Here is a 14587-nt window from a genome sequence, read left to right as displayed (position 1 = left end):
TCAAGTGGTGCGACACAAGTATTCGTGACATTTGACAGTGCCATGCTGATGTTTCGTTTTTGGAAAGTGAAACATTCTCTGTTGTAGCTTCGAATTGAAGCTTCGTTCCTGTGTCCCGACATGTACATGATATGCCTAGTTTCAAAACCCGAGTCGTTTAAAGACTGGATCGCAGTGGCTATGTGTTGTGTACCGTGTACGTCATACTACAATGCCGTTGAATGCGCGTTACTGCTATTGGTTGGGATGAACTGACTGAATTTTGTTTTTGAAATCGCTTTTGTAAAAGACCAAATTCCATTGGAATTATACACTTTTTTTGGATCGACAAAATTGATTTTTAGCTGTGTGATTTTGAATTCACTATAAACATGTAACGTAAGTAATTTCAATAACTTTTAACCTTTAATAAAAAATATCTGAAGCGACCTATTTTGTATGGTATAATTTATATGTGAAGATTTTTAGATGTTTACAAGTTTGACGGCAGACGATTACTGTTTGATGTCTAAAAATAGAATCTCAAGGAAATTCCTCGGGGATTCCTTTGTTGACATAATTCATAAAGTAGTTCCGGCTATATAGCCAAAAATAGTGCTAAACTGAGATTCATGGTGCTATGAATGCCAGTTTTTATCATCACGTGATACGAATTTAACCAATCCAAGGGTTTATAATAAAGGGAGTTTTAGAGATTGGAATTATTTCTGTATAAACTTCATTTTGCATCCGATTTTCACGAAACGTCATATATAGGAATAGGATCATTGTATTTTGGATGAGTTTGTGTTTCACTTCTCTGTATGAAGGTTCAAACTCACTGTTAGTCAAGTAAAAATACGACGTCACCGCTATACGACTTCATTTCTCATCCGGTTGTCATGAAACGTCACATATGGGAATAGGATCAGGATATCGAAAAACCGAGGGTCACGGTCAATTACTAACATTAAAATTAAGATGTCGCCACTCTAGCGATTTCATTTCTCATCCGATTTACATGAAAAATATCACCCCGTTTATTTTTAGTGTGAAGTACCTTTAAGATGATCAAAGTGTTCAAATACGTTTTATTATTCATTTCAGATGTGGATGAGTGTAGTGGTCAGAACCTGTGTGATAAGAATGCCAGTTGTACAAATATAGATGGATCGTATACATGTGAATGTCGAAATGGATATTCGGGAGATGGACAGAAATGTGAAGGTAATTAAACTGTAAAACAACGGACTCTTTTGATTTTATTGTGAACAATAGGACAGTATGTATACGGTCAAAGTACTAACGATTTAATATCGAGGAACACCATTGTATGCTAACAGACAAAAATGTCTGATAAAGTATTTTTACTAGAAACCTGCTAAAGTTAAAGTTTGTTTTGTTTAACGACACCACTAATGCACATTGATTTATTAATCATCTGCTATTGGATGTAAAACAATTGGTAATTTTCACGTATAGTGTTAGAGAGGAAACCCGCTACATTTTTCCATTAGTAACAAAGGATCTTTTATATGCACCATCCCACAGACAGAATAGCACTTACCATGGCCTTTGAAAAACCAGTCGTGGTCGATTGGCGGGGATCGACCCCAAACCTACCGCACATCAAGTGAGCGCTTTATCAGTGGGATACGTCCCGCCCACCTTCCAGATATATATATATATATATATATATATATATATATATATATAATATATAATATATAGTATTGAGAGAGAGAGAGAGAGAGAGAGAGAGAGAGAGAGAGAGAGAGAGAGAGAGAGAGAGAGAGAGAGAGAGAGAGAGAGAGAGAGAGCAGTGTCCAATCGCAGTTTATTCTTACCCAGCTGCAAAGTGTCCCACGTGCAGCAAAATGTACACCACTAGGTTTGATATATCAATCGCTGAAGACTGATCGGATCGTGGGGCCACCGAGTGGGATCGTTCCTACGATCTCGTAGCCTCAGGCGAGGGCTCTACGAATAAACTAAATCACATCGTATATTTGTATTCATTATAAAGTAGATAAAATCATGATTGTTGATGTAATCGTAAAAATAAATAGATAAAACGATAACCATTCTGAATAAGCAGCTTCTGGATCAAATCAATGCAAAGCAACATTTCAGACGTTTGATAAATAAATAAATACAAGTCAGTGTAAGCAAGGTAGGTTTAATTATAATTAAATATGTGTTTATTCTTTTTCAGCATGTCAAGTCAATGTTACATATGGTCGTAACTGCAGCAAATTATGCGACAATCGTAAATGTGCTTCTACAGTTTCACCATGCAATCCACAGAATGGTGCCTGCTATGGCGGATGTAAAGTAGGATGGAATGGATCAGATTGCACACTTGGTATACATTTTACCATGTTGTAAAATTAGACCTGGAGCAGATAGTTTAAAAGGATCACAAAAATATATTCACAAGCACATTTATTAATAATGACAAGAAAAACTATGAGTTGCCGAAGGAATATTTTAATATTATAATAACTGACAAAAGAATTGATGTTATTTACATAAATATCAAATATCGGGTCAGGAATTATTTATATGTCTGAAGTCCTGTAATATTCAACTCCGTCATTTTTCCCTACGCATACGAATAGGTTATGTAGATTAAATTTCACAGGAACTAGTTAGTTGTTAATTGTATTGAAATTATAATTATGGTCGTTTTTGTAAACTATTTGCAGCTTTACAATAAAATAATACACAGTATATGTCACCATTAAATGTATTAAACGCATAGCTCAGTGTTTATAACACATACTGTTTCTGTGTTGTTTTAACTTACCTATTCATTATTAAACACACAAATGTAGTATTCTATTACAAATCCTCAAAAACTAAATGTTTAGATCTATATTTAAATATATTTGCCAACGTATTTACGGTATCATCTACATTTATTATTATAGATAACTTATGCATAACAGGTATAAATCGGTAACAGTCGTGTTACATTTAGTGTACGGTTTTGCGTTGATCTCTATATCGTTCCCATGGGACAGTCAATCAACTGTTTTTAATTTAAAATGATAAATCTTAAACAGCGCTCTCCCAAACTAGTGTGTAGGAAATAGTATATCTATAAATAATATACCAGAGACAAAGGTTCTGATTTTAATAAATCATTTGTCTTTCCCTTTCAGACGTGAACGAGTGTATTGAGCAGAAACCTTGTGATATGAATGCTAACTGCGGCAATATAGAGGGATCATATACATGCGCTTGCCAAAATGGCTATTCTGGAGATGGAAATAATTGTGCAGGTAGCTACAACATGTTCTCCAGTTCCTGTTAATTTCCCCAGTACATTCCCTCCTATACAATTCACCCATGGACAATACCCCCTTTACTCCTCCCCAACCAGTTTCCACCAGTACATATCACTCCTCCCAGTCATTCTCCCCTTTAGCCGATACTATTTGAATCCCATTTACGACTAATAATGCATAGGTTCTACATCTGAAGGTTGTATGCAATGCCTCTCAGGTAATCCATGTGACTTCTCTTTCCATAGTCATTGAACGTGAAAGTTTTTTTCGTTTAACAACACGACTAGGCACATTGATTAATTAATAATCGGCTACATGCAACATACCCTAAAAAGTACAACCTGTGTTGTCCAGCTCTTTCTCCCAGAATATTGGTTTAAACAAACACACCCACTAAACCTGGCCGGAGTACAGCAATTTTACTAAAAAAAAGTCACTACTTTTGCATGGGCCGGAATTTCCACAAAAAAGACAATGTCTACAAGTTACATATGTTTGGAAAATACATGCTATCCCCTGTCAATTTCAGTCTAATAGTTGCCACTGTATATCGTTTAGTAAATAATGTTTGTCAAGCATTGGGTCATGACATCAAAACTACTGTGCTAAAAAGTTTAATTCTGGCATCAACAGCTCTAGTCATTGATATGAATAGGAAGATCGGACTACTCGTCATTTTCCATGACAATTTCTGAATTACAGGGACACAGGCAGCTAACACGTCTGACAATCATGTCGTCTGATAAGGGAACATAGGTGGTAGGCTGATCTCGCTATATGCATATTCCACTAAGTCACACCGTGGGTTACTAAGTATGACAATGTACGTAAAATTGTGGTCGGCGTCACTTTCCTACTCCGATTCTCATGACTCAGCTGCTCTAATAAAGCCAGCATAGCGGGAACAGTGGTGTCACTGAAGAAACAGCGATATCGCTGATTCTTTGTTAATTATGAACTAATTAAGCTATCAAGACAAATTAATCCTACTTTTACTAGTCCTCAAATTCTCGACCGGCCTCGGTGGCGCAGTGGTTAAGACATCGGACTACAGGCTGGTAAGTACAGGGTTCGCAGCCCAGTATCAGCTCCAATCCAGAGTTCTTAAGGGCTCAATGGATAGGTGTAAGGGCACTACACCCTGTTATCTCTCACTAACCATTAACCAACTAATAACTAACCCATTGTCCTGGACAGACAGCCCAGACAGCTGAAGTGTGTGCCCAGAATAGCGTACTTGAACCTTAATTGAATATAAACACGAAAATAAGTTGAAATAAATGAAATGAAAATGAAATTCTCAGTCACAAGTCACGTGACTAGTTGCATTCTGTAACAATCATAGTCTGCTGGCGTTTTTGTTTAAGTTCCATGAAACCATTTAATACACTGGATATTTTAGATAACGTTCGTTCATCTCACACATGGACTGTTACAGTAAATTACAAATAATAACTGTTTACAGTCAAAAGTCGGCAACTGTTTTTATTATTGCTACCATACTCACAATATCTGTACAGCGTTGTTTTCATAGTACACAATCATATCTACCAAGTTAAATATTTTATTTATTTTAACGCATAATATAAATATCAACAGATTCAGACATTTTTCCATATAAAAGATGGGACCCAAAATATGTCGGCACAAATGTAATATGAACACAATCGTATCGACTCAAACGAGTCAAAAACATGATAGTTAATACAAGCAATAACATAAGCAAAATATCGACACAAGCAAGTTCGACACAACAGTGTTCGACTGTATCAATATTGAACATTAGAATCCAACTTTTGCTCATGTTTTACCAACATATTAGCTCAAAACTGTTTTTGAAAAATATTGCAACAGCACGTAGTAACCTCAGTCATAATTTTACGTTATTTTAGAGGATATTGAAAGTAAAAAGTTGAAACTTTTAATTTTTAATAAATTACAAAAATAAATAATAATATAAAAATAATAATAATTAGTTTTCATATTCCTTATGGTATCCAGAAACAGTCGGTATAATTTCATCTCACTCGCTTGAATACTTTCAACATTTAACCGGTGTAATGCATGTACTATACCAGGCCACAGACCACAATTATTTAAGCTATATGTTTCTATAGCACTTTTATTAATATCAGTACGCCAATGATGTTTTTTTAATGCACTGTCTGAAAAGATCAACATCTATCGACCAGGATATTGGTTCAAACAAATACACCCACTAAACCTGGCTGGAGTACACCCATTTTACACAAAAAGCACAACTTATGCATGAGCCGGAATTACACAAATGACTTCAATGTTACACATGTTTGCAATCTACATGTTCTCCCCTGTCAACTTCAGTCTAGTCGTTGCCACTTCAAAGCTTTCTGCCATGAAATGATCACAGTCAAACAGCAGACTATTTGCGCTGATATATTACTGGATGGGAAGATATCTGTGATCTGAGGCCTACTAACATCGGGCATAAGGTTGGTAGGTACAGGGTTCGCAGCCAGTGCCGACTCACACCCACAGCGAGTTTTAACGACTCAGTGGGTAGGTGTAAGCCACTACACACTCTTCTCTCTCTCTCTCTCTCTCTCTCTCTCTCTCTCTCTCTCTCTCTCTCTCTCTCTCTCTCTCTCTCTCTCTCTCTCTCTCTCTCTCTCTCTCTCTCTCTCTCTCACTAACCACTAACAAGTAACAACTAACCCACTGTCCTGGACATGCAACCCAGATAGCTGAGGTGTGTGTGTGTGTGTGTCCAGGACAGCGTGCTTGAATCTTAATTGGATATAAGCCCGAAAATAAATTGAAATAAATTGAAATGAAAATCATTTACCAGACATGGCTGGTTCCATAGTCCAAGCCTTTTTGGTATGACATCTGGCAGTCTCTAGTGGTGAGTGGCTCAAGCCAGATTTTTATCGCTATTTATATAGAGTAGGACAAAACACGTACCTTCGTCCTCAAATGGACGTAGGTAGGGGCCTGAAACCATTGACAATATTCTCCAATTTAGTTGTCACATTCCTGTGGATATATGTTTTTTAAAACCTACTTGTGTGTATGTTACTTACTAAACAAAGTATTTATATTTATTATATTACTAGTACCACACTGTTTTCGTTATCTAATTATTTCTTTAATGCTGTAATGCCTGTTCCTATAGACGCAATATCACACACGCACGCACGCACGCACGCACACACACACACACACAGACACATGTATCCCTCTATCTCTCTCTCTCTCTCTCTCTCTCTCTCTCTCTCTCTCTCTCTCTCTCTCTCTCTCTCTCTCTCTCTCTCTCTCTCTCTCTCTCTCTCTCTGAGTATATGTTTAGCTAGTCACAGTTAATAATATTATTATTATAGTGTTGTTAGAGTCATGATTTGTCATCAAAACAATATATCTAACAAGCTGGTTAAACCACAGCGGTTATATAACAATATCTACAGCTAGTTTTATCAAAGTATAACACACTATTATAAGGAAAAACACTGACTGATAAAGCCAATATTTTGTAAATTGATTATTTGTTCAGACAAAATATACCCCCCAAAATGCCTGCTATAATTTTACATGATTGTGACTAACGATTTAATACAACATCTAAATTAGAACGACTGAACGATAATGTGTAACAACTCGTCTATTGGAAAGGGACATTAGTGGGGGTTTGTGTTCGTCATGTTTTTAAATGTTCTGTTGCTTCTAGATATTGACGAGTGTCTTTTAGAGAAAACGTGTGCTACAAATGCCAACTGCACCAATACAGGTGGATCATACACATGTACGTGTCTGAATGGATATTCTGAAGATGGAGTAACATGTGCAGGTAATTCGTTTCAAACAAATATTAGTTAACTATAAACACTAACAGATACTATTTTATATTAATTAGGGGATAATATCACTGTGATTCGTTGTTGACTATAAGGATTTGTCACAAAATGTGGATTTAGGGACGAGACGAAGTCGAGTCCCTAAATTAAAAAAATTGTGATAAATCCTTAACACAGTGATATTATCCCTATTCTAATATTACACCTATTAGGAGTATCTGTAAGCAATTTTATTGTGTTTTTACTTGAAGAAATCCCACACATTTTAAAAACCTAATGATCTATTTAAATGTATGTTCGAAACGAAAATGGTGTACTTCAGATTGTGAATCAATTATTTCTACTGAACCTGCTTGTGCCATTTTGGGAACACTGACACAGACAGTAAGATATATGATCGAATTGACTGCTGCGATCAATCAGGGCCCGGACCTTACTCGGGGAGAGTGGGTGCTCATTACTGCTAACGAAGTGTTAAAAATTACAATGGCACGAAATAATAATAAAATAAGAACAATAACATCATTTTGATCTGAAGTTAGTAATATTTTTGAAAATTATTTTTAAGAACGTTTAAATATAACGGAATACTAACGAAAGCACCACACATGAGTCCAAGTGACAGCATATCGGTCGAGTTTTCCTGGTTGCCCATCACAGCGTACACCTATCGTCCGATTTATCAAGAAAATTAACCAATAGCAAAAAGGCTTATATTTAAATTACATCATTAAAAACTCTGTATATAAAGAATGACGACGACGACGACGACGACGATGATGAAGATGATGATATATAGACATGAGTTAATACTTATTTTCATGTGCCACACTGGGTTATATTGTTTATATACCTATCAGTCAAAATTATAACAATGCATTTATAAATGTGAAAAAAGGAAGATTGTTAGAGTCTAAACTGGGCAAGCAACTAAATTTCGCTGAACTCAGACGTTAAAATTAATAAATCTACTTTAACCTATGGATCAGATTTGAAAATTTTGTTTTCCATTGACGGTTGTTGCTTGTTTCTGATTTGTATTTTGCCAGCGGCTGATACGGGTGAACCTGATTTGACTGGCACGATTGCTGCAGTTGCTGCAGGGATTGCTGTGCTAATCATTTTGATTGTAATAATCGCAGTCATTGTGATAAGGTATCTATTTACCAAAATGCACGTTTGTATATCTTTAAACATACAGAAGGATATAGAGATAAAGGTAGAAAGATACACCCATTAACACACTGGCACAAACACACATAGACAGTCACTAGCAAACACACACACACACACACACACACACACACACACACACACACACACACACACACACACACACACACACACAACACAACACAACACAACACAACACACACACATTATTCCCTACTCGAGTTAGCCAACACATGCTAATGCAACCTACAACTAGTAATATATTTTATAATATAAAACTGTCGATTTATTTGGTTGTGATCATTAAAACATTTACACTTAAATCTAGAAATCTGAGGAATTTTAATTAATTCTACTTTATAGACGAAGACTACTGGCAAAGCACGAGGATGACGGACATAAAGAAGGAACAGACATCAGTGTCCCTAAATCGAAGAAAGAAATCAGTGAGTCATATGTGTTTTATTGATACATTAAATGACGGTCACGATCTAGCTCAGTCGGCAGACCACTCGCCCAATGTAATTGGATGGTAGAGTTTAGCCCTGTCACGGCCCATTTTGTTGCTGGGCCTCCACCCTAGCGGACACATTCTCTGGATGTTTCCGTCCCAATCAGTGCTCCATGATTGATATATTAAAGACCGTGGTATGCACTGTCCTGTCTGTAAGAAAGTACATATAAAAAAAATCCAATTCTGCAAATGAAAACAATGTATCGTGTTTCGTCTCTAAGTTTATCACAGAATTACCAAATGTTAGACATCCAGTATACTTTGATTAAGAAATCAATGTGCTCTAGTGGTTTCAGCAAACAAAACTTTAAATTACTCTAGGCAGTGTTTGAAATATTATAATTGCACGGGGTGATGCACGACAAATTCATTACATCTGAAAACTTAATCTAATGACCTGGTCGGCCTACTTATGTTTTGATTTGGCAAGACAAAATGGTTAAGATGGTAATTGAACCAAATAAAACATCTGTTCAGTATTATGTGGATATATATATAAATATATATGTATCTTACTACATTAGACACCCACTTAAAGCAGTTATTTTAAAAAACAACCCAAAACATTTGGGTGTTGATAGACAAACCTTTCCTTTCTATCCTTTCTTTCCCTTTTCCCTTTCTTTTCTTCCCTCCATGCTCGTTTTATCTATCCATTTTGACCCTCAGATAATTAAAAAAGACCCAAATATGGATATGCTTGTGCAATATAGACGACAAATGAAATGCATGTAACTACCATATGTATCATATATGTATGTATGTATGTATGTATATGCCCGTATATGTATGTATATGTGTATATGTGTACATGTATATGTATGTGTATATATGTGTGCATATGTGTATGTGTATGTCTATGTCTATGTCTATGTATGTATGTATGTATGTGTGTATGTGTGTGTGGGTGTGTGTGTATCTATATGTATGTGTATGTGTGCATATATGTATATATGAAATAAGTTATAATTCTATTATTATTGTACATTTGTAAGACGATGACTCAAGGCACCCCAACCTTGACATTGCCAGTGATCTGGGGGTAATACAGTTATGTGAATATTGCTTCTGAAACAATATGTAGAATTTCTCGTCTAAATATTGTGTGTTTCCTGGAAAACTAATTAGAGTAGGTCTGGTTTTTAATATTATCTTTTAAAACTACATTCACTCTTACGGTCCAGATGAAATGTTATCATAGGCGTATGAAGTGGGGTTGAGGTGTAGGATAGAGGGTGGGTACTTTTCTTGATCCAGTAGCAGCAGCATATATATATATATATATATATATATATATATATATATATATATATATATATATATATAAATATATATATATATATCTGTGTGTGTGTGTGTGTGTGTGTGTGTATGTATGTATGTGTGTGTATGTGTGTGTGTGTGTGTGTGTGTGTGTGTGTGTGTGTGTGTGTGTGTGTGTGTGTTTCCCCAACCTTTGGCACCTTCCTACGCCAGTGGTTAATCATGTACTCTTTCCACGTACATATTAATTTAAGAGATTAGCGTCGGGCCTTTTGTAATCAACGTCAGCTTCCCGGCAAAACAACAATAATTTTTACGCCTAATAAACAAAACATGAAATATGTCACCACAGTAATTAATTTTGTCTCTACATTATATACGGAAAACATTATCATATTGTCTAATAATAATAATTCGCCAGAGGGAACTGAAGTGACAGTAGAAAAGAAAGCCACGCGGAAAACCGATTCCACTATAGAAGAGGTGGACGAACAGGACAACATTGGGGCAGACGGGTCAGAGTACTACAACATTTCTGACTTCATCCTGCCAGAGGGTGGAGTGGTGGTCAGCGAACTGCCTCGCATTATTGAGAACATCAGAAACCAAACTGGTGGTTTTGAAACAGAATACAAGGTTTGGATATGACTATCATCTATTCTGGAATATTATGCATGCTTAGAGGTACAATAATTGATTTTGGGGGTTAATTGTACAACGTTAACCTTATCTAGTACTAGAAGGACCTTTTATAATTTTATACTGACTCTGTCCAGATTAGTTAGATTTGTTCAATGCATATCATGATGAGTAATACAGTATTTGTATTATTCAGAAATTGCTGGATGGATTTTCTTCTTCCTATGACGAATCGCAGATCCTAGAAAACAAGACAAAGAACCGATATGTGGGCTATTATCCATGTAAGTGCATACGATACCAGAATATTTGCTAGTAGGTGAAAAGGGTGATATACATTCATGAAATAGTTTTTCAGAAATAAGCCATGCACATTATTCATGACACATCTCCTAGTCCATAAGCCACACGGTTGATACGCCCCAAAATCCAGTGTGTTTCAAAGAAATACAATACAATTATTTATTGTTAGTGGGGGGCATGTAATAATGTGGCCAGCTTGGTGTTTCAGGGGAGGACTGCCATATCATAATGTCTGTTAATATAATTTGGAGTACTCTTGGTGCCCTTTTTAAATGTTGCACCCCACCGCCTTCCTTGATACTGTAGACGCTCTTTGCGAAACGTTGCATCACTTCCTAGAAATATCATGCTTCCGTCATATGTTCCATAGCCATGGTATAATTTGCATTGTTGTCTGTTGAAACAGCAGGATTACACATGTTTATATATACTCACATGCATCAATAGCAGATTGTCATAAGTAACCTATGAGTAAGTTAATAAAGTTCTATAAATTATTTTTAGATGACAAGAATCGAGTGACTTTGACAATGTTGCCAGGAATCTCAAACTCCGATTACATCAATGCTAGCTATCTTGATGTGAGTTTCTTTTAGACACAATGTCCTGCTTAATGTTTGGTTACTAGGCAATGCTGTTTAATTGGCATTATCAAAGTGATAATGGAACTTGTAGTACAATATCAACAGACTGAAGTTATGTTTTGAAGGGTCATTAAAATAAAAGGAAAATCTGCTTTTTGTTATAATGGCTGTTAGTGCATGTTAAGTTTTGTATTATTACCATTGTATCATTATTACTGTTACCATTTTGCAAAATATATTCGTTGCAAGTAAAAATCCCAGCTGGGACAAAAGTACTATTTGGAATATTGGTTGAGCTATATAACTACTCCATATTCAATCGCATTAACAGTCATGAATGGATGGTGCAATTTATAAATCTTTTACACGGACCCGTATGAACGATATCTGGAGTTGGGGAGGCACAATCTCATTGTGATGGGTTCACAGTCTCTAGTGTGTGTGGTGTGTGTGTGTGTGTGTGTGTGTGTGTGTGTGTGTGTGTGTGTGTGTGTGTGTGTGCACAAGCTACATTTTATCTTCATTTATATGAAGTTGGAAAACCCCCCAATACATTTTAGTCATCCATCAGCCCACCACCTGCTTTCTGCGGACTTATCACAGTACAGCATTATCCAACTATTAATGGCAATGATAGGTACTAGAGTGACTATATTTTTAGCATAGCATTTTGTTTTTACTTGAATGAGCTCAAATCAATATTTACCTTCATGCTATATATCACTAATATATATCAAAACTGGAACGCTTTAATGTTCCCTTTTCAGGCCTATACAGAGAAGGATTATTTCATTGCTGCTCAAGGTATTTTCTTCTTCCATGTTTTATCCATTCTTCCTTTTCTACTTCATTTTCCTTTTCTCCTTCGTGAATTCTTCTGTTTATTATTATTGTTACTGTTGTTGTTGTTACCCATGCTAGAATTTGTTCTATGAGTGGAAAGATTGATTGTAGTCTGTAAAAAGCCAAGTCTTATTATAATAACCTATTAGAAGTATAAACTATATAAGCTTTAACGAACATCATATTTCAAGCTAAAATGACTCATATTCCAGCTCCAAACAAGAAAACTCTGCCTGATTTCTGGAGAATGATATGGGAGAAGGAGTGTGGACATATCATAATGCTGACCAACCTTGTTGAAGGTTATGGGTTTGATATTATCTTGGTTAATCATTAAGAAATAATGTGAATATTTTAATGACACCACTGAACATTTTAAGGTATACCTAGTTCGTATTTGGGGTCGGGACGTAACCCAGTGGTAAATGGTAAACCGCTCGCCTTATGCACAGACGGTCTATGGTCCATCCTTCTCGGTGGGCAATGTGGATATTTCTCGTTCTGACCACCACGACTGGTATATCAATGGCCCTAGTATGTGCTATCCTATATGTGGGATGGTGTATATAATAGATCCCTTGTAACTAATGAAAAAACGTAGAGGGTATCCTATCCTATGTCAGAATTACCAAATGTTTGACATTCAATAGCCTATGATTAATAAATCAACATGCTCTAGTGGTGTCGTTAAACAAATCAAACCTTTTTATTTGGTTTTTAACATGCTGCTGTTGCGACTAGTGATCTAGAGTGTACAACTGAGACAGCAAATCTGCTACTGCAGCAAAAGCTATTCATAGCAAGGAACTGGAAGGAATATTTACATGGAATTTCCCATAGACAGGACAGCATGTACCACACGTATTGTTGTGCCAGCCGTGGAGTAATATATCCCAATATACTAAAAGCACATTAGTGATAAAGCTAAATCTGACATATTAAATTAAATCGTTTTCCAGAGAAAGTGTGAAGCCTATTGGTCAGATACGGAGACGATGACCCTTGGAGCCTTGACAATTGCTGTCACTGAAAAGGAAGAACGAAGCGATTACGTATACAGAAAATTCTTTGTCACACACAAAAAGGTAAGTGTCGCTTCAGTGTTAGCACAAACATTTGATAACTGAGAAGAGTATCTAGTCGGGAGCAACGGGTGGGCAGTTGCGATCCCAAACGATAACAAAAGTACCTTTTTCATTTAAAAGTGACTTTTTTGTCTAGCTATGCCCTGAATATGTTTCACTGTATCCACCCACTTTTATATCATTACGTGTACATGTAAATGTAATATATGTTACATGTAATTAAAGCATTATAATGTTCATACACTTTATCTCCAGTGTATAATAAGTATTAGTAAAATTAATTTATTTTTACAATTGTCATTACAAACATTACAAAAATAAAATCCAAAAATGAAAAATAAAACCATTAAAAAAAAAAAAAAAAATGTATTTAATGGAATACTTAATTTGTTTGTGTTTATGATTCAGTCATTCTTATTAAACTTGAAAGATGTTCACTTAAATTTGGAAATATTTAAATGGACCATCCTGAGTTTTCAGCCCTATCAAGACTTCTAATTGTACCCCCCCAATAAAAAAACCCAACAAAACCCCAACAAAAACAAAAAAAAACAAAAAAAATAAACCGCCAACTAATTAAGCACACATTCTGATTTTTAAAATATAAAACATTATACTTATAAATGATCGAAGTATTTAAAATTTTGTTTCACCAGAAGAAATAATAAATTTGTATGTACACAATTATTTTAGACAAAAATCGATATTATTCTATGCAAAAAAATGTATGTAAATTGTAATTTTAATAATGTAGAAATATCTTATATGCCAAAAACATTGTAAAATCGCTACAAACTCAGGATAGTCCATTTGATTTGTTTTCTCAATATTTAAATATGTGTAATGTCGAACAATGTACAATATAATGCTTTTTCTAGTCTGGAAAGTCCAAGACATTTCAACAGTTTCACTTTACGGCGTGGCCCGACCATGGAGTTCCCAATGTTCATGACTTCATACAGTTTTTGTACAGAGTTCGTGAAACAAAACCAATACTTCCTGGTCCGGTCCTCGTACACTGCAGGTAATTTACATTTATCTGAATCCAGAATTATGTAAAGTATTTATATTACTACATGTA

The 14587-nt window shown here is 35.5% G+C and overlaps 2 protein-coding genes across 2 annotated transcripts in view; both read left to right on the top strand.

The window, feature by feature from the left end:
• Nucleotides 1-3298, top strand: part of LOC121374546 (protein draper-like) — a 39449-nt gene extending 36151 nt beyond the window's left edge. Inside the window, exons 13-15 of the mRNA XM_041501651.1 lie at nt 1087-1206; nt 2195-2344; nt 3147-3298. Coding sequence (XP_041357585.1) covers nt 1087-1206; nt 2195-2344; nt 3147-3298 — 422 coding nt within the window. The remainder of the gene's footprint in view (nt 1-1086; nt 1207-2194; nt 2345-3146) is intronic.
• A 3590-nt stretch (nt 3299-6888) lies between these two features.
• The window catches only part of LOC121374545 (receptor-type tyrosine-protein phosphatase T-like), an 8884-nt gene continuing 1185 nt past the window's right edge, over nt 6889-14587 (top strand). The window contains exons 1-11 of the mRNA XM_041501650.1: nt 6889-7095; nt 8152-8257; nt 8639-8721; nt 10474-10688; nt 10888-10975; nt 11499-11575; nt 12346-12382; nt 12634-12723; nt 12927-12932; nt 13379-13506; nt 14385-14530. Coding sequence (XP_041357584.1) covers nt 6948-7095; nt 8152-8257; nt 8639-8721; nt 10474-10688; nt 10888-10975; nt 11499-11575; nt 12346-12382; nt 12634-12723; nt 12927-12932; nt 13379-13506; nt 14385-14530 — 1124 coding nt within the window. The 5' untranslated portion in view covers nt 6889-6947. The remainder of the gene's footprint in view (nt 7096-8151; nt 8258-8638; nt 8722-10473; nt 10689-10887; nt 10976-11498; nt 11576-12345; nt 12383-12633; nt 12724-12926; nt 12933-13378; nt 13507-14384; nt 14531-14587) is intronic.

The sequence above is a fragment of the Gigantopelta aegis genome, chromosome 6, assembly GCF_016097555.1.
Source record: "Gigantopelta aegis isolate Gae_Host chromosome 6, Gae_host_genome, whole genome shotgun sequence".
Classification (NCBI taxonomy): Eukaryota; Metazoa; Mollusca; class Gastropoda; order Neomphalida; family Peltospiridae; genus Gigantopelta; species Gigantopelta aegis.
This window is presented reverse-complemented; position numbering and strand designations above follow the sequence as displayed.